This window comes from Trichosurus vulpecula, chromosome 2 (genome assembly GCF_011100635.1).
Source record: "Trichosurus vulpecula isolate mTriVul1 chromosome 2, mTriVul1.pri, whole genome shotgun sequence".
NCBI lineage: Eukaryota > Metazoa > Chordata > Mammalia > Diprotodontia > Phalangeridae > Trichosurus > Trichosurus vulpecula.
This window is the reverse complement of record NC_050574.1, coordinates 222,413,748-222,439,295: the sequence shown is the minus strand read 5'-3', so window position 1 is coordinate 222,439,295 and position 25,548 is coordinate 222,413,748. Positions and strand designations below refer to the sequence as shown.

At 38.2% G+C, this 25,548-nt stretch overlaps 1 protein-coding gene across 1 annotated transcript; it reads right to left on the bottom strand.

Annotated features, from left to right (window-relative positions):
- Positions 1–13,994: 13,994 nt before the first annotated feature.
- G6PC2 (glucose-6-phosphatase catalytic subunit 2) lies at positions 13,995–24,619 on the bottom strand. The gene is given in 6 exon segments (XM_036744018.1): positions 13,995–14,184; positions 14,186–14,504; positions 16,762–16,877; positions 20,129–20,240; positions 23,527–23,636; positions 24,402–24,619. Coding segments are annotated over 6 exon segments (1,065 nt in total).
- Positions 24,620–25,548: the final 929 nt, after the last annotated feature.

Genomic DNA, 25,548 nt, shown 5'->3' with positions numbered 1-25,548 from the left:
GCATTCCCTCTTCCCAAAGAAGGGCAGAATCTGCTCCTGGCCAGGAATGTTTACCAATTCCTTTAGATTCCTCAATAATAATAAATTGCCCTTGGTACCTGAATTTCAGTGTCAAGTGTATTTCTAACACCTATCACCCCTTAAAAAAGAAGATCTTACATTATTTCCGAAGTATTTTCCATCTATGGAAGGTGATTTGATTAATCTCCCTTGACTCAATTAACCTTTTCCTTTTTTGCTTTTAGAAAGGTTATCTGCAATTCTCAATGAGCTTGAGATAATGATGACTTTCAAAGGAATATATTCACACTTTATCATCAGTTTATTCATACTGTCCTGATGCATTTATATCGAAAGGATTGTCTTCATTTAACTAGCAATATCACTAGTTTCTGTGATACCAAGTATTTAGAGAATAATTTTATTAGATCATAAAACTGAGGAAGAAAAACCTTTTAGCTTGGATAAGGAGGAACTGACCATTCATAAAAAAAGAAATTTCTATGTATTGATTTAAACTAAATATTCTCTAATTTGTAATGGAACCAATGTGGGGAGGAGTCTTTGATTGGTTTTGTTAGGGGAAAGAGTATACCTTATTTGCCTTAGGTAGATGCTAGCTTGGAAGTGGTCCTTTCTCTCTTCTGCGTATGGCTAATTCATTCTAAGGATAGATTTTGCCTCTTGCCTTCCATTTGAGGGTAACAGTTGGGTGACCTGTGGGGAGAATAAGAAACAAAATCTGAGAGTAAAGTGAGCAAAACCAGGAGAATATTGTACACAGTAACATGCACGTTGTACAATGACTAACTTTCGATAGACTTAGATCTTCTCAGCAATGCAAGGATCTAAGACAACTCCGAAAGACTCATGATGGAAAATGCCATCCACATCCAGAGAAGGAACTATGGAGTCTGAATGCAGACAGAAGCTGCTCAATTTTTTGTTGTTGTTGCTGTTTTGTTTTATCTTTCTTATGGTTCCTCCCATTGGTTCTAATTCTTTACAACAAGACTAATGTGAAAATATGTTTACTATGAATGTATTTGTAGAGCCTATATCAGATTGCACACCATCTTGGGAAGGGGCAGGGAGGGGGAGAAAACTTAAAACTCAAAATCTTATGGAAGTGAATGTTGAAAACTAAAAATAAATAAATTTTTAAAAAGAAACAAAAGCTGACTATACTACATTCCTGAGCTACATGAGATGTTTCTAAAATTGATCTGTAACTTGTATAAATGAGTTACCCTGAGTGCACTGGCAAATGGGCCCTTGCGTCTCTTCTCCCATGTCAATGTAAATGGGTGGGAGGAAATTCTTCATAAATTCCCAAAATACAAGGGACTGTGGGTATAGAGTCTATGTCTCCATGTAGGCATCTCATACCTCTTATTCATAAGAGGTATGGATTTTCATAAGATGGTGTGGACACTTAGATACTCTTTGGGTTGGCTCATTCTCCCCAACCTGCTCTCATACTGGCAAGTCTAGGTTCCCAGAGAATATAGTAATACTCAAATTCTCTCCAAGTTCTGGGGGTAACCCAGTTGGGGGGAAATACATCCTTATCCTTCATTTTAGCTATTGAGCATCCACCAATGTATTTCTACTAACACAAACCAGGCACTCACAATGAAACTTTAGATCTTAAATAAAATGATTTACTTAGCAAAAAAAATTAATATCACAGGTATTCGTATATTAAAGCCAATGCATGAATAATAAAAATACATTACAATCCACATATAAATATTGTTCATACTCTCCCACCAATGTACTTAGCATTTGTGGGGGAGAGTGGACACACAATTAAAAAGAATCTGGAAGGGAAGCACATGAGGGAGGAAAAAAATGTATTCAGGGCAACTTATAACAGTGGACTGTTCCATTTAGGAATATCTCCATACCATGAAACCTCTTCTTTACTAGCTACCTGTCTGCTGATCTTCATTGCTCTGTAGCAGGGCAAATCCTCTTCTTTTGTGCATGCAAGATAATGTAGTATTCACAAGCTTGTTCAATTTAGAAGCCTCCTTGCTTTGGAAAATGTTGCCTCTTAATTTGAATTGCAGTTCCTTTTAAAAGAGAACTGCAAAGCTCATCAAGTTTGTTATCTCTGGGTGCTGCAGGCCAACCTGGCCAATGCTTTCCAGACTGTTATGTTGTTAAATCAGAATGGAACTTATAGCCAACAGTTTAGGTTGACTCAGAACAAGACAAACCAGCCTAGACAGTTCTTAAATAGCACATCGGCAGCAGTACCTGTCTTTCCTATTTTGGCTTTTTACTATAAAACCAGAAGGGATCAGCAAAAAGCTACTGGTATTACTAAAAGGTTTCTTAAGCCCTTGGTGGCCCTGAAGAACAACATTGTCTTCAGCCAATCAGGAACCATATAGCTGAAGACTGTCTGCTGTTGGTGGTCTCTTCAAACAACTGTGGCAAAAGTGGCTTTTTTTTTAAACCCTCTTGCTATTTCTTCAATTTTGTTGACCTCAGCCTATACCTCCAGTATCTTTCAATGATTTAAATTAGTCTCCTGGTTCTCAGTGACTCATCTTTTACTTAAAAAGTAGCAACTCACAAATTTCCCCAAGAAATCAACATTCTTTAAAAAGAATCCACCACTCTCCAGATAGTTATGTGATTTCTCATTATGCTAAGTCTTGAAAACATTTTATGTAAAGTGAAGTAAAGGACCATAATGCCTTGTACATCTAAGCTCTCATCATAACCCACTATCTCATTTATTGTCCTTGAAACTTTTTTCATACTAAGTTTTCAATTTAAAAAAAAATTCTTTCTCTGCTCCCTCTAAACTATCAAAATGTTCACATACAAATGATGAAATCTTCCTACAACTTTTATAAGATGATTTGACTTTATGCCATAATTTATTTTCAGTCCTAAACTGTTCAAATCCCATTTGAAACCTATTTCTTCACATATTTTAGCAATTTTTACTAAATTAAAGTTATTTTTTCTTCTTTCAGGCAATAACATTTTCATCTATAAGACTGGCAGTACCTTACACCCTTTATCAGTTGATTTAAAGCTTTTCTCTACTTTTGCCCCTTTTGGCACTGAACTACTCCTTATGAGAGGGCAGTAAAGGGGCAGTATCTTACAGCAAGATAATAATAGCTCATGTTTATATTGCATTTTAGGTACATTATCTTATTTGACCCTCATAACAATTTTGTGATAGTTTATTATTATTATTAATTATTATTGTCCATATTTTATGGGGATGGGAACTGAGGTCCAGAGACTCAAAGTGATTTGACCAGGGTTATACAGCTAGCAAATACCTGAGACAGGATTCAGACCCAGACCTCTCTGTTGCCAAGCCCACTGCTCAATCTGCTATACTAAAGTGCCTCTCAGGATGCAAACAACATAAAAGGAGGTTCCTTTCTCATGTTTAGACAGTGGCTTCCTCTGCCTACCGCAGCCCCCCAGCATCTCAAGCGCATCCTTTGCCCTTGACAGCCTGAATCTTCTCCCTGCTCCTGTCCCTTTATTTCTTCGAAATGAGGGCTGCCCACCAAATGAACCCTAGGGAAGATATATAGGAATAGCCACTAATCTACTGTGCCTCAATGTTACCCATCATTCAGTTCCCCTGAAAATTGTGCCTTAACGGTAAAATTATACTAGCGTTCATGTTCCAGCTGTCCAGAAGCCAAAGGCACAACTGTTTGCAAGAGAATAGAGAAGTTAACTTCTAGATCTTACTTTTTAAAATTTTCTTTAATACAGTATACATGTGACATATGGAAATTTTTAGTAAAAGGATGAAAATATGTAAAAGAAAAATAACACTGCTTTGACTTTGGTTGTCCACATCACCTCATAATTTTGGTCCTATGCTTCTTTTGACTCATTATAGTAAAGGAATAAAGTACATAGATTCAGAATTCTTTTCATTAAAATTTTAATTGGTTTACAAAGGACATATAGACTATACTGAAATTAATATTTGTTCAAAATGGTAATAGATACAGACAGCGTCATATAATAATATCATAATGTACACTTTTATAACCTCACCCCAGACAACCAAGACAAGAAAAGAGAGAACAGACAAGAAAACAATTTAAGCTAGAAATATATGAGCAAAGAGGACAAAATATTGATAGATAAGACTTAAAGAAGCAAGAGAGGAGGAAATAAAAAGTTTTTTTAAGTATATGTGAACTCTACTAGTATTTGAAAAGTTGGAGAACACTGAGAGGAGGAAAACCAAGATAGCGATCATACAAGGATTAATTGAAGACACTTGAGGGGTTTAACCTAGATTAGAGGCTGGGAGCCTGTGGCCTGGAGGCCACATGTAGCCCTCTAGGTCCTCAAATCTGGCCCTTTGACTAAATCCAAACTTCATAGAACAAATCCCTATCAAATCCTTATTTGCTCTATGAAGTTTGGATTCAATCAAAGGGCTTCACTTAAGGGCCTAGAGGGCTGCATGTGGCCTTGAGGCCTCAGGTTCCCCACCCCTGGCCTAGATAACTTAGAGAAGACATAACAACTGAAAGTATTTGGACTGTGAGGTGGAAGAGGAAATAGATTTGTTCTATTTGGCCCTTGAGGGCAGAATTAGAAGCAATGAGTGAAGTTGCAAAGAGGCAAATTTATATTTGATATAGAGAAAAACTTCCTAAGAATTATGACTATCTGAAAGTAGGGTGGGTTGACTCAGGAGCTAGTGGGCTCCCTGATATGAGGTCTTCAAGAAGAGGCTGTATGGATGAGCACTTGAAAAGTATGTTGTAGAAGGGGTTCTCCGTCAGGTTTGGGTTGGTAAACTTGGTCAATGTTTCCAAAAATACTTAGAGATTAAAATACATATATATACTACAAAATAAACTGTGCTCACACTCATCTTTCTTAATTTACCAGATACTGAAAATTGCTTAATGAATGCTTTCACCAGCACCTAATATGTGAACATGCAAGACAGTACCTTAAACCATCCTCTAAACACAATTCGAATTTCTTTCACATTGTCCTCAATTAAATGCCCAATTAGTCTAAATGAATGGAATGTAAATAAGGCAATGCACATGATCATCATCTAATTAGCACTGGCCAGCATTGCATAGTAATATGCTCATTAGCAAGTTGTAGACTCCTAAGGTCCATAATGAGTAATCAGAGGGTACATACAATGGCTCTGTAACTTTCCAAATACACCATTCAACCCAATAAATCAGACCTACGACAATCTGAACAGTGACTGAAAAAAAAAATTGAAAAGTCAGTCCAGCTGGTGGATTTGCAATTAATAGCTTCCTCCTTCCTGAAGGAGACACTAAAATTCATCAGCAGCTCACTTCTCAGGCATAGACAGAAAAGCCAGAATAACTAGACACCCAAAGGAAGGCATCCCCAAAGCTCCATAGTATAAACATGCAATTATTTGGAAAGATGATGGGGTTAAGACAACAACAACAACAATTCAGTGCTGTCCTGTTGACTGATAATAACAGTGTATTGGGCACAAAATGAAAAGGATAGGTGGACAGGACTCTCTTATGAAATGCCATGGAAACTGAAAAATCAAATTTTCATTTAAATGTGAAATTTTAGCAGGCTAAGGGTGGAGATATTGAGATAAGAATTTGATTATGGGCCACATTTGCAAAAGTGAGAAGCCTATTTAGCTATTATTAATAAAAGCCCTGAAACAAGGGTATAAAGGGAATGATATCATACTGCAGCTTTATCTACATGATGCTTCCCTGACCTTCAGATATGATCTTCATATCTTTGGGGAAATATCATAGAATATAATCTTTTCCTTCTCCTCCTCTTCTTCCTCTTTTTCCTCTTCCTCCTCTTCTTCCTTTTTCTCCTCTTCCTATTCCTCCTCCTCCTCTTCCTTCATCTTCTTCTCCTCCAAGACCACAAAATGTGATTATGACTAGTAAGATACCATTTGCAATTTATATTCATCTTGGGGGCTTTCCTGAGTATTATGCATAGCTCCCTCTAAAAGTGTGGCCCCTTTGGTATGACACTGGCTATGTCTCTTTGCTTACTTTAGTATTATAAAGATAATAGTTGAAGAAGAAAGGCAAGGATTCCATTGGCTGACCTCTAAAAGGAGCATGGCCACAGTTCATTGAGACAGAACAGAAAATGAACCAGATAGGAGGAGTTGAGAAGTTATATATAGTGACAAGGGTAGGTTCACTTAGCACCACCACTCCATGGTCTAGTAGAAAGAGTGCTGGTTCTGCAGTCAGAGGAACTGATTTCATAATACTTCGATGCATCTTACCTAGGTACATTGGGCCAGTCACTTAACCTCACGGGGCCTCAACTACCTATCTCACCCATAAAAGGAAAGGATTGGACAAAATGGCTTCTGAGTTCCCCTCCAGCTCCAAATCTATGATCATCTGAGCCTACCTTCCTGAGCAGCTGCGCCTAGGACTAGCTAAATGGAAAAGATAAAAAAACTATAAAAGGAAAGGTAATGATGACCACAAGGACATCATATATCACAGGATCGTATGAGGTAGTTTGTTTTACTGGCATTTGGAACTCTCTTAGCATCTCCATCCACCAACTTTTCCATTTATAAAATGCAGATACAAATTGTTGCAATATGTTTAAAGACCAAAGCATGAGACTTACAAGAAGTTATAGGCTCTGTGGGAGCTCCTGTAAGTCCCAAATAATTTATTAAAGCAGTAGTTTTTAAATAATAGATTATTCTTTTTAAATATATATGGTCTTGTCTGGGGAATAGTAATAATAACTTTAAAAGTAACCCCCTAACTCTAAATTGTGTTCTCTAAGCTTTGAAAATCTAGGAAAAAAAACAGTGAGGAAAATGGGAGCAGTGAGGGAAATGGCAGGAGTCATTTTTTAAGTGGCTTATTAACCATGACCTGGGCATGAAAGCAAAAAACATGAGGCCCTAAAACAGGGGTTCTTAACCTCATCTTTGAAATTAAAAAAATTGGAAAAGTATATTTCAGTAGAAGTAATCCCCTTTTAAATCCTATGTGTTTTATTTTACATATTTAAAAATCTCATTGTGAGAAGGTCTCTATGCACTTCACCAAACTGCCAAAGGGATGCATTGCACAAAAATAGGTTTAAAATGTCCTACAACTTCCTATTTAACCTGATAATTTTTCATGGAGTATCTAACTAAAGTTCTCCCTAGTACCATCTTCTGCTTCTTCTTAGAACGAGCTAAGAGGATGCCTCTCTTTAGCTCCTGAAAAAATCATGCAAAACAGAAACTACCAGAAGAAAGGGGATGTATTGAATTGGGGAGCAGTAGAGACAAGGCGAGATGGATGCAGTAGGAGACTGTAGTAAAGTGGTAAGAGTGCTGGCCTTTCCTCAGTTGATTACCTCCAGTTCCTACAATTTAACATTAGTAGAAATTAAATAAGTTTTACAATATGATCAGAACATGAAAACATTGTTCATCCTGCCAGTGTTCCCTGATTTGTAAGAAGACAGAGTAATAGAGTTGTGGATGGAGAGAATAGCTTCTTCATATATAATTGTTTGTATGCTGTGTTCCGTATTAGACTTTGTACACTTTGACAACAGGGATTGTCTTTTGCCTTTTTTGAAAAAATTCGCAGCCCTTAGCACAGTGCCTGGCATGTAGTTGGCACTTAATAAATGTTTAATGACTGACTGGATGAGAAGAGCTGGGTTCAAATCCCATTTCCAATGTTTATGATAATGTGCCTTGGGCAGCTTAGCCTCACAGAGCCTCAATTAACTCTTGTTGCTGTTGTGTCATTTCAGTCATGTCTGACTCTCTATGACCCCATCTGGAGTTTTCTTAGAAAAGATACTGGGGTGGTTTGCCATTTCCTTCTCCTGCTCCTTTTACAGACAAGGAAACTGAGGCAAAGAGGGTTAAGTGACTTGCACAGCTAGTAAGTGTCTGAGGCCGGATTTAAACTCATGAAAAGAAGTCTTCCAGATTACAAGTCCTACCTCATTTGTAAAATTAATTCTCCACCTGATTCTCTTGGGGCTTACCCTGACTTTTTTCTGGGCTATAGGCCAGGGTTTCCTGTTGTAACTGCCTCATTATACAGCATGTCTCAAAAGTTTTCATGTAGTTTTAAGCAATAGCTTAAAGCATACTCTGTGGTGTGTGTGTGTGTGCATGTGTGTGTGTATGTGCACATGCGCATGCGCGTGTCCTTCAAATTGCCTGAAGTGGCTGATTCTTCCTTCAATGACATCAACATTGGATAATACACTTTAGGATCTGTGTGGAGACCAGCGTTGCAGCATCCAGGACCACAGCACCTACTAATAAGGCAGGGCACGTCATCATGGCATGCAATATTGTCTCATTAAATTGGAGTTCACAGATTTGGAATTGGTAGTGTCCGGGACAAGACAAGAGTTGGGTTAAAGCTTTCTGTTGTTTAATAAATGGGCAGTCCAGATAAATAGTTATCAGAGCTAACTAACAAATTTGGTGTTCAGGACAAGCTGCACAAAAGGTGTCCAAGGAAAGTATCATGAATTTGCCCTAAAATCAACTTTTTAAAATAAATTCAGTTGCGGGGGGGAGACTCTGAAACCTCAAGAATCTTCTGTGAGGAAGGGAGACCAGATTTAGAAGGAGCTTCAGAAAGAGGATGCGGTTTCACATGTTAGCCAATTATTCTTGCTACGTGCTATGTTCAGTTGTTTCTAGCTGTTAAGGAGTATGAATGCTGTCAGTGTTCTCTAAATATAGGTGCCCCGAGTTGAGTTAAAGATCCAGTTACCTGACCTCATTTAAGCTCTGATAACTGAGAAAGATTGGGAGTAGGGTGGGGGCGGGGATAGTTAAAATATTTAAGAAAAGGATGTATTTACCATCATATGCTTTCAAAAATATTACTTACATACAATTCTTATACAAATTACAAATCAATATATCTATTTTAAATCCATTGCCTAAAGGTATCTGCCAGGCAATGTTTTGAATGAATGAATTAATTTTATTAACGTAGTTTGAATTACCGGAGACACAAGAAAATAACAAGGCTGCTTTGAAAATATTATTTAATTTAGACAGGCCTTCCTGGCTGGGGTGAGTGGCTAATCAGTGGTCCTAATGAGTTTGGACTATGACACTGCAATAATTCTTCTTTCACCAAGGAAGGCTTAGTGGAAATTAAATAAGTTTTACAATATGATCAGAATGCGAAAACATTGTTCATCCTGCCAGTGTTCCCTGATTTGTAAGACAGAATAATAGAATTGTGGATGGAGAGAAGGATCAAAGAAGGATAGGTTGTTCCTACTGGAGGAGTATTGGAGGGGACAAGTGTGAAAGGAAGCCATGTGTATGCAGGGGGGAGTGAGCTTTCTTTAAAGGTCTGTGAGTCACTAGAAGGACTATAGTATTGGTCATGTAAGTAATAAGAGACTATGGAAGTTTAAGATAAAAGTCTGGATTTGAGAAAGTGTTGATTCTCTGTACACAAACAGCCACGGGTATGAACCAGAAGGTTGACTCCATTCTCAAGGGGTGGTAAATGTTTGCGTTTCCATCATGGGTGGTAATAACCACAATCTCAGTTATTTTGTGTGATCCACTGTCCACTTGTATGTGTGCTTGGTATAGCTGGTAACAGAACTTTCATAGCTGGTAAATCACTTCCTTTCTCCTGTCAGCCAACAATGTAAAGGGGTAGGGTGTACAGCCCAAATCGATGCTCCCCTTGGCAAGCCCATCCTCTGGGCACCTTCTCTGCATCTTCACAAACGGTCCCAGAGTAGTCATGCCCTGAGGCATAGTGACTCTGCCATTCATGCTTTATTCCCTTTTCAATGACATCTTTCAGAATATATGGTTCAAGTTTTTAATGGGGAAAAAATGACACATTTTGAGCCAAAGAAAAACTGCCCTTCCATCTCGGATATCCTGTGTGAAAGACTCAAACAGTTCTGTTTCAGTAAAAGTTCAGAAATTTCCCCTTTCAGAATAGAAGGCAATTTCTAGGCTCTTGAACAAATCTCCAGAACCATAGTCATTTGATTGTCTCTGCTCTCTTTTAGACCCATCTCTTCTGCATTACCGAAAGTCACAGCTGGGATCGCCATCATATGTAGCAAAGACAAGTACAGTAATTAGTCCCCATCTTTGACCAAGCCTTTCCCTAATCTGACATAAACTACAATTTCGTAAGACAGAGCAGAAACTTAGGGACTCTTAGTTCTTAGAATTTGATCTTGTGATGTTTCAAGCCTGACAGATCCTTCTTGAAGCTGCTGATGATTTTATACATCTTCAATCAGCAATTTTCTGCAATCACTCTCATATTTCTATCACAAGAAACCACTAATGACAGCTACCACATAAGTAAATGGCATGTGTAAGTGTCCCTCGACAGCTTAAGTATCTCTTCTGAATGGGATGTACTTTGTCAGGAGTAACTATCATATTCAACACCAAGATAGTCTCAGAAAATCCATCTGTAAAAATGGCACTTCAAGGTCTAGAAATAAAAAGAACTGAACTAGGTGCTAGGGGGACCTAGGTCCTGATTCCAACTCTGCTGCTCACTCACTTGGGGTAAACCTTTGCCTCAGGTTCTCCATCTGTGGAAAAAAAGATGCTGCCCCCATCTAGCTCAAATGGAAAGGGCAGGGAGATGAGGGAGAATCTATCAATATGCTTTAAGTTTCTTTCAAGGAAATGTATGACATCATCATCATCATCATGTTTTATAGTTTTTTAAGGTTTGCAAAATTCTTTACATATATGATCTCATTTAATTATAAAGCTCAAGGCATACTTGTATCTCAATATACTAAATATTTTTATTATCATATATTTCAATTTATATGTGAAGGCCACTCAGAGCAAAACCTGGGTTATGTCTCTTAGAAACAGATTAAAGATCCAGTTACTGTCACTTCACAAAAATTAACCTTTGTAGATAATTTTAGGCACTACCAGAACACCAATAATGCAGTGCTTCATTGGACAGCTTATAAATGTCACTGTTTTGTGTTTTAATGTGTCAAGAGGACTCCCTGCTTAACACGGTTTAAGTGACACTTCTGAACCAACTTGTCCCTCAAAGGAAGTGTCCTCCATTCTCCTTGCTTCAGCATTAGCGCTTCTTTTGTGTTTATTTTAAAGATTAATGATTAATTGGAGAGATTCTCACGTAATTTGCTTAGGTTTTCTCCTCCTGAAGGCTTATCACTTTGACATTCTTCATCTGAATAGAGATACATTTTGAATATTTATATTTAAGTTAGAGGTAAGGCAAGTCAGCTAAATTCAACTTACCTCTGACAGCTAAATTGGAAGGAGCTGAGTCGTTTCCATCATCCTTAAAAACAGAAGTTGTCTCCAGGGTTTGTAAAGAGCAGTTACTCAGCTGCCTAGGCAGTTTCAGTAGCAAAGAAAGGTTGTTATCATCTGGGTCACTCTAGGCAGTATCAACTGTATCAAAAACTGACAACCATCTGGGGGACCAAAGCTGTGGCTAGGGGGATGGAGCTTTTGAAGACTAAATAGACTAGTCAGCATCACATAAGGGGAGACAGATGGATCTCCCACCTCCGACACTTACTACCTATGTAACCTTGTAACGAAGTCTCTTAACCTCCCCGGGCTGTAAAATGAGAGGACTGAATGAGATGGATTCTGAAAGCTCCTTCTGGGTCTAGCTCAGTGAGCAATGCATGACCCTATGATCCTGTAAGCTTGATGTAGAAGGTAAGCTATCAGTTAGGCCTCTTTAATGCTGTTCAGCCCTCGAAAATAGTATTCAAGGTGAGAGGAACTGGTGGAAGAACTTAGGAGTGATGGGGGCTGATTGAGACCCTGTGGTTGGCTGATTTAGAGACCACCACCTCTTCGGAAAGCTGGTGACTCAGTTTATCTCTGACAGGAACTCTCCAGGCTACAAATTAAATACTGAAAAGTGCTGTTAATCTACCCAAGCTTCCTTTGCTCAGGCACAGTCCTAAATGTAAATGACTTCTATAGGATTCGACGCCAAAGGTGGTAAAACAAGACAGATGTCTTTCTGTATATTAAATGGTTGAAATGACTTCACATATCTATGCAGTGTTGGATAGATTCAGCTAACAAGCTAGCTAGTATATGACAATGGGAATTGGACTTCTTAAACAAGTTTGACAGAAAATGACTCCAAAACAAAACTACATGGTACAAAAGGAATCATGCTGGATTGAAGTTAGAGGATCTATCTTAGGATCCTGTCTCTTCCACTTACTACCGTGTGACCTTGAGCGAGTCAATTCTCTCTGGGGCCTTAGTTTCCTCATTTGAAAAATGTAGGTTGGAATACATACACATACATATACATACACATACACATGCATATACACATACATACATATACACATACATATGTGTGTACATATACATGTACATATTTACATGCACAACCACATACACATGCATATACATACACATGCACACATTTACATGCACATATACATACATATAGACACATACACATGCACGTGCACATACACATACGCATACACATACACAAACACATATACATATGCATATACATATACATACACATACACATACACATACACATGCACATGCACATGCACATACACATACACATACACATATACATATACATATGTGATTTCTAAGTGACCTTTCAGCTGGAAATCTATAATCCCTTTTTCAGAGGCCTTTTTCTTTGCCTCCTAGCATCTTGCTTTGGTTGTTAACCACACAGGCTTTATTATCTTTGAAAAGTAAAACTATTAAATGAGTCCTTGAAAGGCATTGGCATATGAAATACACTTACAGGAGAGCCTGTAGTAACCTGAACTTGTCATCTTGAACATTCCGCAGTGATGTTTTCTCAACTGACATAACATCTATCCAATGTTACCATAAAAAAATATTTATAACTGACTTAATATGTTCATCATTTAAAAGAATTCATTAATTAGGTTATTAAATGAGCCAGCATGTGGCATTTTAGGACATCAGAGGTAACTCTGAACAATTGCCCTGGGAACAGGATGAACTGGATGGAGACAAACAGTTAATCATCTCAGTGTTCAGAAGTATTGAATGGCTGGTACATTAAAAAAAATATTGGGAAATTCTCAGGAGAGCATACAACAATATCTATAATGATCAGGTTCATAGTATTTAGATTTGATCATTGTGAAGAATAAATAAAGATTAATGCAGCTAACATCTAGCTTATGTTGGTTCCACTGAGCTGGGATGAACTCTTGAAGAAGACAATTCAGTTGTCTTTTGTTAGAATGAGATACAAAGTAATGCTGAATTCCTATCTAATTCCCAAGGGCTTGTAGGTAATAATTCTATGAGAAGGACTTCAACAACCTAAGGAAAGATGAAACCTTTTTTTCTTTTTTTAGAACACTTTCCAAAGAGTAACAGTTGATTTCATATTTATTATAAAGATGGCCTACCACTCTGCAGAATTATGACATGTACCACTGAGAAGAGATGCAAACTGAGCACCTACCCATCATGCTTTGCCTTTCCCCCAAAATGTTTGCATATCTGTGCTGTATTATATGGAGTACCTTGCTGGGTGATTAACCTGCTCAGAATAATTTCAATGTATAAGATCAATCAGGATTCAACACTTAAGTTCATTTAAAGATGTAACTGATTTAACTACCATCAAAACGTCCTCAAAGGAAAGCAATTGAAGTAGTCCCCTCCCTATTGAAGGGGAGCAAAAGGCACCAAAACACGTCATGAGTGGTTATATGAGCAGAATCCTCAGACTAGAGTAGGAACACTTGGCTTCTAGTCCTGGCTTTGCCTCCGACTAGCTGCATGACCTGGAGTAAGTCACTAACCTCCTTAGGTCTCGGTTTCCTCACCTGTAAAATAAGACTAGACAGCTGATCACTCAGTCTATAACCGTGATTCTACTGAAGGGTCAAAGACTTCTTCTGTGTGAAGGGACATAACTCTTCCCCTTACCCCAATATACCTAATTATCTTCTTTTCTCCTGGCCCTCATTAACACATGGTATGCAGTATGGAATACAGCAACCACAGCCAGCGGAATGGATGCACTTTTACAGAAAGATAACACATAAAACAAATTCTCGGCCTGGGTGTGGGATCTGAACGAAGTTTACACCTGCAGGAGGGTCAGTGAAGTCATCACGCAAAGCATTGAAACTCAGCTTATAACTATTCTTTCCTCGACAACTCAGAAAGAACATTTGAGAGTTGATGGCAAAGCCCAACCCAAAGAGAACCCCCAGGTTTCTCACTAGACCAGCAAATGGAGTTGTGTCAATGTGGATCCAGTCTGGATTGGCACACCATTTCTTGGCTTTGGGAACAGACCATAGGAGATCAATATCGAGAAGTTTGAGAACTAGGTAAAAGCCAAGTGCAAAAAGAAATAGAAAAAGATTGGTCTTGATATACGTTCCCAGACTTGCTGTTTGGATTCCGGGTGTATGTTCAAATGCTTCTGCCACGAGCATGCCTACAAATCAGACACAGAAACTTTAAGTGAGTTCCCTTTCTCGTCAGTCAGTCAATAAATATTACTACATGCCAGGCATCGTACTACGTATTGCAGCTACAAGGTCCTTACCAGAAATTCTATCCTAGGAGAAACAGTATGGTCTTACGGAAAGAACACTACTAGACTTACAGCAGAAGTCTGCTGTGTACTTGTAGTAAAATGTAAGCGTCCTGAGGACAGGGACATTTTTCATTTTTTTGGCTTTTGGATCCCCATCACTTAACACTGTGGGGCAGCTAGGTGATGCAGTTGATAGAGCACCAGGCCTTGAATCAGGAAGACTCATCATGTTCATGAATTCAAATCCTGCCACAGATCCTAGCTGTGTGACCTGGGCAAGTCACTTAGCCCTTCTTGCTTCAGTTTCCTCATCAGTAAAATGAGCTTGGAGAAAGAAATAGCAAGAAAACCCAAATGAGGTCACTGAGGGCCATCCATGACTGAAATGACCAAACAAAAGCCAATGCCTTGTGCATAGTAGGAGTGCACAACAAAAGATTTGGACTAGATGCTCACTGAGGTCCCTTTCCAATCTAACACACTGTGTATTCCATGACTGCCTTTAAGAGAGAAGCATCTCCTCCAATGACGCACTGGGTCTGGGACCTCGGCCAGGATGCATCATTCCATGTGCATCAGTTTCCTGGTCCGCAAAAGTGAGGGCGTTGAACCAGCTGATTTCTCAGGTCCTTCCCAGTTCTAATAGTCTATTAGTCTATGATTTATGGCCTTTGAGTTTATCCACTAATTATTCCCAAACCTATTTTCCTAAGTAGTAGCTGTCACAATTTCTAAATCCAACAATATGTTTGTGGGACTTTAACCACCAATATTAACCCAGATCTTTCAATTCATTCAGAGTCAACAAGCCTCTCACTGTAAGCAAAGTGCTTAACCTGGTGCTGACAAATAATATTTTTTTTTTGGCGGGGAAGGGTCTATATCTGTGGTTTTATCACTTTAGGAAACTTCCAGTGTGGAAATTCTCCAATGATGATGACACTAAAAACTGCTGATATTTGTCACTGTCATTTTTTTAATTGTGTCTGACTCTCTGTGACCCCATTTGGGGTTTTCTTGGCAGATATACTGGAGTGGTTTAGCATTTCCTTCTCCAGCTCACTTTACAGATGAGGAAACTGAGGCAAATTGGGTGAAGTGACTTACCCAGGGTCACACAGCTAGTAAGTCTCTAAGGCTGGATTTGAACTCAGGAAGATGTGTCTCCCTGATTCCAGGACCACCGCTCTAGCCACTGCACCACCTAAAAAATTAAGTTTGCAAAGCACTTCATGTATATTGTCTCATTTGAGCCTTACAACAACCCTGTGAGGTAGATGCTGTATCTATTATTATCCCTATTCTATAGATGGCAAATCAAAGCTGGGACAAATTAACTGGTTTACTCCTGGTTGCACACATAGACACACCCTTTGCAAGTATCAGAGGGAAGGCTCAATCCGGGTCTTTCTGGCAAATACAGCACTGTAAGAGGCAGAATTCAAACCCAGGTTTTCCTGACCCTCAGTCTAGCATTCTATCTACTCACTGCTTCTCTTGATACAGATTGACACCTCATCTGTTACTTATAATCTTAGAGCGTTGCATGGAATGTCAAGAGGTGAGTTACTTGCCCATAGCATGTGTCAGGGGCAGGATTTGAGCCCAAGTCTTCCTGACTCCAAGGCTGTCCTTCTTTCCAGTTTTCCACAGCAAAGATAAATTTCATTTCAAATAATATATGTCATTAAATTACTGAGCACTCAAAGGGCACAGGACATTACCCTTAGTCCTTTGGAGCCATATGAAAAATCCATTCATGACAAACAGCAGTTTCTGAAATAATGAGGAGCCGCTGAATGAAGCCCATCCACACGTGGATGAGTGTGCGCAGGTGGCTCCATCACAGAATGGGAGGGGCTGCATTTCAGGTGGCCGTACTTAACTCCACCCTGGGCCCAAACATTAAAAACCCAAGCTAAAATGATGGTTTGTGTAAATGACAAGCGTGTAAATTAGAAAATCAGAAAGGCATTTTTTTACTTCTTCAGGTTCTATGATATCATGCTATACTCAGTAACAGTGGCCTAGAGAAGGAAACATAAACTCCAAACATTCCCCTTTTAGTGCCAGTGAGAATCTGACAACATATATCGCCAAGGGATGAGGCTTAAACTTTCAAATGATAAAACTAGAGAAAAGCGATCATATTTACCACCAATTACTCCAAGAACAACTTGATGAGGAAAATGTGTCGCTATGAATACTCTGGAGATGCAGACACTGATTTGAATCAACCAAAATACACTCCAAAGAAATGACCAGGTAAGTCTGTGATGGAAAGACAAGTACACATATGAAAAAAAATAGCAAGAGGTTATATTATTCTATTTAAAGCACTGTTTCCATGTGCTATGTAGGATTTGAAAAGCTTAACAGTTACTGCCAGTTTCTATGTGAAGCTTAGTAGTAGGCCATGTTGATGTAATAATAATAATTGTCATCTTTATTATTATTATTATTATTATAACTAGCACTTATATAGTGCTTTAAGGTTTGCAAAGTGCCCTACAAATGTTATTTCATTTTCACAACAACCCTAGCAGGTAGATGCTAAGATTATCACCATTTTACAGATAAGGAAACCGAGGCAGACAAGTTAAGTGACTGGGCGAGTCACATAGCTAGTGAATATCTGATGCTGGGTTTGAACTTAGTTTTTCCTGATTGAAGGTCCAGTTCTCCATCCACTGTGCCACCTTGTTTCCTCTGTTTAATTCCTGAAATTTAATAAATATTATAAATTAAAGCCAACTTAGACATTATAACAGTGTTATTAATTGAGGGGTGCATGGGAAATAGGCAGTCTGAGACACTCACTTTTACTCTGAATAAACAAGAACTGGTCAATGAACATGAACTTGAACAGACTTCAAGAGACAGTGAAGGACAGAAGGGCCTGGCACGCTATGGTCCATTGGGTCATGACACAACTGAAAACTGAACGTCATTCATATTTTTGTTTGCTGTTGTGTTGGTTTGTGATAGTATTTTGACTAATAATTGATATAAACCAGATAGGTTTACTACATTTCTAGCTCTTTTAAGAAACAGGTTTAAATGGGTTAGATTCAATAGAATCTGAGACCTGATATTTTGATTTTTGAGATTTAGGGGAAAGGGCCTAGGAAACTTGAAGCTACAATTGGGATGGAAGGCAGTGATGCTCAAAACTTCCCTTCTTAAATTATAACACTGTGAAAAGGCAGTCATTTCTTTAAATAACTCCTAAAGTGACTTCTGGAATATCATTGGTATTTCAGAATGGTTTTTATATGGCTCTCAGGCCACAAGTTGCTCCTAGAAAGAGGAAAGACTAGTTATTGGCGAGACTTTTAAAAGAAGGAAGTAAGGAAGGAAGAGAGCATGCTATACAGTACAACTAGTGCTAAAACTAGAGACAGAAGAACCGAGGTAAGGCCAATTGTTAACAATGAACAGCCACATGGGGCAGCGAGGTGGTGCGGTGAGCAGAGCACCGGCCCTGGAGTCAAGAGGACCTGAGTTCAAATTTGGCCTCAGACACTTGACACATTTACTATCTGTGTGACCTTGGGCAGGTCACTTAACCTCAATTACCTTGCATTCCCCCCTCCAAAAACAAACAAACAAAAACAATGAACAACCACATGCTACAATTGCTAGAGAACAGGGCCTGGAGTCAGGAAGACCCTCAATTCAAATCTGCCCTCAGACACTTACTAGCTGTGGAACCCTGGGAAAGTCACTTAACTTCTGTCTATCTCAGTTTCCTTAGCTGTAAAATGAGAAGCATGATGGCACCTAACTCCCAAAATTACTATAAGGATCAAATGAGATAATATTTGTAAAGTGCCTAGCACATAGTAGGTGCTTAACAAACGACTAATTATTTTTCTATGTGGCCTTAGTGTAAGTCAAATGACTTACACTAACTGTCTGAACCTCAGTTGCTATTTGTAAAATGAACTGTTATGAAGATCAGATAACATGGTATATGAAAACTCTAAAGAACTATATAAAATGTCATCTACAATTACCTGTGGTTTGTGAAAGGGGAGAAAAGGGAATTAATGGGTGTGATATGTAAGACTTAAACTCAAAGCATTGAAAAGTACATCAAGAAAAGCTGGTCTAAAGAAAAAAATATTCTTAGGTTTAGTCACATTTGCTCAAAGTACTTCTATAGAGAAAATACTGAGTTTCAACTGCAACCCCACTTGAATGATATTTTGTGAATGTAAATTATTATTCACATTCATTATAACAACTTTCTTGATGTTTTTGTACTAACTAAATTATGAATACCTTAAGTATTAAACTGCTATGTGGATACCTGCAAACAGGTCAGATGTCATTACTGGAAACTTTGCAGAGATGCTCAGATAAATTGTTTTGAAATTTTTGAAGTATCAATCAATCACCAACCATTTGTTAAGCACCTACTATGTGCCAAGACCTGTACTAACATGCAGTATTACTCCAAAAGTGTGTCATCAGCTGAGACTTGAAAAATTGTTCATTAGTCAATAAAATTATTGTAATTGTATGCTACTAAAAGATTAAATGAATTTAAATTATTGGCAACTTTCAGGGCTAGCTAATGCAGCTAAAAGATTAAGTGAATAAACCATCCCAGGGAGCCTATAATAAGTATTGTAAAGATTATAGAATGATTTCTTCCAATGTGGGATTTAAGGACTGAAAAAAAAAGGAAAAGAAGATGCCTTGTCTAACCAAAAGGTATAGGAAAGTGTCAGAAATTTAAATTCTAGGCCCCCCATGTATCTATGTCAGATCAAATAAACTTCCTCTTAATAAATTATAATATAAATAGATCACCAGCAAATAGGGCTCCAGGGGAAGGTTGTCCCCTGTAATGTGCAGACTGCTTGGAGAACATTCACATCTATGTTCTAGACAAATTATATATTAGGAATGATTAAAGATTCTTCCAGAAATTCACTGGTTAAGACTAACTGGCACCAAAATGACTAAAATTTTATTTTGAATACTTTTCTAAATGTTTAAAAGATGACATCTGACCAACTTCTTTGGGCTCAAGAAATGACTATTTAAATGTAAAAAATATTTGAACTATTAAAACTATTAAAAAAAAGCAGGCATAATTGTATGCAAACAGATACCTTCAGAGAGTATGAAAGTCATTTTCAAACTTCCAGTTTTTCTTAAAGAGGGAATTTGCATGCAAAGTAAGTCCTTGTATATTTTTAGAAGAGTTATTTATGGGCCACTAAAAATGATAATTATGTTATGGTAACAAAAAGGCATCTACAACAGGACATTTATCAATGGGAAATTTCCAACACTCTGTTGAGACAATGGCCATGAGCTAATTAGAGGGTTATCTTAATTCAAAATATAAATCTTCCATTCATGTTGCTGTTTGGGGTTTGAGGAGCCAGAATAAATATATTTCAACAACTACAAGAACATCGTGCTGGGATAAATGAAAGCAAATGTGCTTTATTCAATAACATCCAATTCAAATGAAATGTTGCAGAAACCAATCCAAAGCTGACCTGTGCAGAGTCACTGATGATTTATCTATTCGACCCCCAGTGTAGCTCAGCGCAGCTGTTACCATTACATACCAGACACAAGATGATCCCATGGCATGACCTGAAGGACTTCCTATAACAATAAATAACAGATGCACTTAAGAAGTTATGGAGGTGTAAGAAGCTTTAGACGTGAGCAAGCTAAAAAATATTAATAACTCAGGAAAAATGCCGCAGCACTCTAAATGACTTTTAGGAGACTAAGTGACCTCTTCCCAAATAGGCATTGGGGGAGGGTAGGAATTGAGCCAAACTGCTTCAGACTCAAAAAACATTATTTCTTCTTGAAACATCCCGATTCTCAAACTTATCAGTTCTGATAAGCCTGAATGTTCAAAAATGGCTAAGAGCCTATATCTGTTGCCACCTGCATTCAAATGATATTTCCATTGACTTCAATTAGAGAGAAATCAAAGCACATCTCTTTGGAGGACTGGGATGGGTCCATTTCCGCTGCAGTGAACAGGTCACATGGTGAATATTAATTACAGGCAGTAGACACTTGCAGACAACTTGTACACACAAACAGCTGTCCCTTGCCAACCCCATGTGGGAAGAGTCTTGGCTTTGTTGTCATGGTAGCCACCTGGAGCTTTCAGAGAATTGGGAGGTGCAAAAGGAAAGAAAGAAAAGAAACCATGACAAAGGGATGGACTTAAGGGAGTCCCTTCCTGAGGAAAAGATGTCTAGGTCAGGTTCTTCGTACTGTGGCTTTCCTGATCCTAAATATCACCCCTTTCCAAGTATTTAAATGTCTTCCTTTTACTTCATCACATTGCCTGAAATTCCACCCATTAGAGATTAACTTGTACTGCCAAGCAATCTCTTCCTCTGTCTGTCTCTGTCTCTTTCTCTCTGGCTCTGTCTCTGTTTCTCTGTCTCAGTCTCCTCTGTCTCTTTCTCTGTCTGTCTTTGTATCTTTCTCTCTGTATCTCTGTCTCTCTCTCTCTGTGTCTATCTCTCTGTTTCTGTCTCTCTCTCTCTCTCTGTCTCTGTCTCTCTCTGTCTGTCTCTCTCATGCCAGTACTGCTGGTAGTGTTAGGGAGAATCTACATCATTCACTAGATTAGTCCAATCAACTTATTCTCTTACATAGCTGAGAGCAGCATTCACAAAAAAAAAAAATTGACTGGGTAAAGAGGGAAACAGAGAAGCACAGGCCATTTTGAGGAAAGTTACTGGTTTAGGTGAGAAGATGATGACAATCTGAGATAACTGAAAATCTATGAAAGGTCCACTAAGTGCAGGTTTTCTTAACTTAGGTCCATGAATTTGTTTGGTTTTAATTTCGATAATTGTATTTCAATAGAATTGGTTTTATTTGTAATCCTATGTATTTTATTTTATGAATTTAAAAATATTCTGAGGAGTTCATAGGTTTCTCCAGGAGGGATCCATGGCACATGCGCGCGCGCACACACACACACACACACACACACACACACACACACACACACACACATACACACACAACCTAAGCCTGGTCCTGAAGAAAATAATCTTCTACCTCCTCTGTTTTGTAACACAAAACTTTTTGCTCCCAGGATGCTGAAATCATTCTAGTAGCAATCATGCCAAAATCAGGCAGCCTGGGAACCAAATCACAGTTTGTAGATGTTCCAAACAACTTACACATGAATTTGAAAAAAAGCACAACCCATGTATAAGTTGTTTATTAGTGATTTGTTTAAAATTGAAATATTTCAATTCTCATCCATCGAGAATGGTTATCATGGTATTTGTATCAGCTAGGCCAATAAGATAATTAATTGACCCTAAACCAGTAAGTCAATTAGAAATGTAAATTCCCATTTCCTTGTAATTTACACTCTTTTTTGGGGTAGGGGCCAGAGGGGCTGGGTCCAGATCTGTGATTTCATGGTATAGGAAACTCCCAGTAAGAAGACCCTCTAACAATGCTGATTGAACTGTTCGGCAACTTACAGTCTTAGAAAGCTTCCTGAAATGGTGGCCTAATGATTTGTCCAGGGTGATAGTCAGTAGAGGTCAGAAGTGGAACTTGAACCCAGGACTTTCTTACTTTAAGACCATCTCATTTTCTACCATAATTCTCTACCCTATTCTAGTCTAGTCTAGTGTATTCAATAGCATTAACTTTGTGCAACATTATTCACACACACACACACACACACACATCTCTTGTGGCAAATTAATTACAGCACAACATAATTCTGCACCTTAAAAGCAATGTAACATTACTTTCTCTTTTGACTACTTCCCCTCAAAGAAATAAACAAAAAGCATCATTCATGTAGACAGAAACTCAACATTCAGGCTAAAGTGTTTATATTCAGATTATAATAGGGTTTTATAGAAAAAAAGACTGAAAGACTATCTGTGCATTGCTTATGCAAGAGCAGAAAGATGAGAAATTTAAACAAAAAGTGTTCTGAGGTCACACACATTCTTTCCTGCTAATGGGAATACCAGGAAACCCTTATCATTCCTGTAGGAATACTGTGTATGACGGTCCATTCTCTGCCCATTAATGATATTCTCAGAAGACCTATAATGCCTTTGAAAATTGCTCAACAGCATGCACATCGACATTTCTAGAATTGCACTGCAGTTCTGGGAATGAATGTTAGCTGTTGTTAAAGGATACAGTCCACTGCTGTGTTGCTGAGTAAATGCTCAAATGACAAAATTATTTGGGCAGTATTATCATATTTCTTTTTTTTTGCAGTAAATGCAACAGAGCTTGGTTATTCATTAAAAAAAATCTGTCCTCCTGTACCAGAATATCTTTATGACTCACATTGGAATATTAAGAATTCTTGCCCAGATTATTTTCTTTTTTCAATTTAATTCAACAAGAATTAATTAAGCATCTACAATGAGCCAGCTATTATGCTAAACTTGCTTCTATAGCCCCATAATAATTTGTTAGATGATCATTCCACTTATTAGCCAATATTGTAACAGCTGTTAGTAAAAGGGAAAGAACACTGGTCTTTGAATCCGAAATTGTGGACTCAAGTTCAGATTTTGCCTCTTGTCACGTCCTCTTGAGTAAGTCACCTTGTCTGAGCCTCAATCTTTTCGTCTACAAAATGGGGGTGATAATTTCATTAGCTAACTCATTGGGTTGTTGTGAGGAAGAGACTTTATAAACTGTGGTGCATGATATAAATTCGAACTCATTATTCATAGATTTACAGATTATTAGTAGCTAGCAAGGTCTTCTAATCTAATCTCCTCATTTTTCAGATGAGGAAACTGGTATATAATGATGGAGACCTAACCAAGGTCACATTGTGACTTAGTGACAGAATCAGGATTCTAAACCAGGTAAATGGAATCACATCATTATTCTGAAACTACTAAGGATATCTTACCTGGACCAGTTTCACATGTGGTGGGAAATTGTTCAAGCCATGGACTTGAGTGATTTGTGTAGATCTGAGTTTCTTGGACCCACCAATAAGGACGATGACCAAATAAAATCCTACATTAAAAAAATTAGTAAATGCATATGTACCGAACACACAGCTTTCATTTCTTATGGTAAAATTTTCTTTCTCAAACAAAATGCCCCAAAGAAAAACACAACTAAGCAAGCAAAAGTACAGAGCTTTTGAAGGAATCTTGGGTTCTAGCACATTTCCTACCATACTGACAAGGGCTAGTAACTTTAGTTTTCATCACCACTTGCAATATTAACCATACAATGGGTTTGACTTCCTTAATTAAGCATTCTTTCATCTTCGGGTGGTTATATTTCTTTTGGGGAGGCTGGCCCTATGATTTCATTAGCATAGGAAATTCCTAGTGAGGAAACTCCTTCTGCCAATGTAGATCAGAGTCTGCTCTGCAATTTACAGTGTTAAAAAGATTTCTCAGGTATTGAGAAAGTAAAGGACTTGCCTAGGCTCACATAGCAAATATTTGTCTTCCTGACTGTGAGGCCCATCCTTTATTGGCTGGTTATGCAGTAGAGGTATAAATTTTTCTGAAGAATCAATCTTGTTGAAGTTATCCACCTGTACTTCAGGCAGTTACAAAATCGATCAGTAGGTTTAGGGAAGTAGCTATTAACAGTGAAAGTCCATACACTTGTAAATTCTGTTATTCTGAAATGAAATAGCTACGTGACTAAGACTGCTTCCCCAGCCTAAGAATATTACATGTATTCTAAACCCTTTAAGCTGAACTAAAGTTATAGTTAAAAAAATAGTGGATTTTAGAGGGAAAAGGGGAAAAAAAGCCTTACCATTTAAATATAAGGTTGAACCAGTCCCCAATGACAGCCACCCATATCATCTTAGTTCCAACTGTCTGATCAAGCTGAAACCATAGTGGGAAATAAACTGAAAATATATTACGAGGATCTCCCACATTGGACATGAAATTAAGAAAATCATGGTAAGCCCGATAGTCCTTCTGCAAATGTTGAATCACGAGAACGCCATTCCTGTGAAGGAAATCCATTCCTTAAAGAAGACAATTCTGGACATAAAGAGATAGGAAACTAAATGAAGTGGTTTTCGTTGCTTTTATAGGGTACCCAGGTGGCGTGTCTGGCTGTGAATACAACATGTGATTCTGCCCATCTGTGGGGGTGGCACGTTGGCCCTTTGCTGGTGAAAAGCTTGTCTGTTTGTGATTTTAATTGGAGAGAAAGAGGTTCTGAAGTACATGCTGATCTGCACCAAGTCATGAGGAAAGTGGGGCTGGGGGACAATGCATGTCTTATGCAACCCTCTTTGTGTTGTGTGAACAGTTGGACCATGTTTGCTTGTAGTTTTTGCACAGTTCATTTCTCTAAAGGTCGGACATTTGCTTTTCTGTGCTTGACTAGAGGAATATGAAAGTCATTACCACATGTCAATGAGCCCTCAAAGCTAGGCATTTTAATTTCAAATAGAATATGGTTATCAGTTTATTTATTGGATCTTTGATGAAGAAAAAAAGTAACAATTGTTCAGCTAAAAAAAAGTTTATGGCATGGAAAATAGTTTTTTAATTCCAGGTTTTATGTTGTTTTAAAAGGAAGTTTGTTGTTTCATTCATTTTCAGTCATGTCTGACTCTTCATGACCCCATTCGGAGTTTTCTTGGATAACTGGAGTGGTTTGCCATTTCCTTCTCCAGCTCATTTTTACAGATGAGGAAACCGAGGCAAAGAGGGTTCAGTGACTTGCCTGGGGTCATACCACTATTAAGTGTCTGTTGTTGTTGTTGTTGTAGAAAGTGTCTGAGGCCAGATTTGAACTCCAACCTATGATTTAATCCAATGGGGAAGTCCCTTTACAGATTAACCATTTGATTTAGCAAATTGCCTGGGGCATGGAAAGATGAACTGGCTTGCCCTTGGCACAGCTAATACATAGTCAGAAGCAAAACTTTAACCCCAGTAAA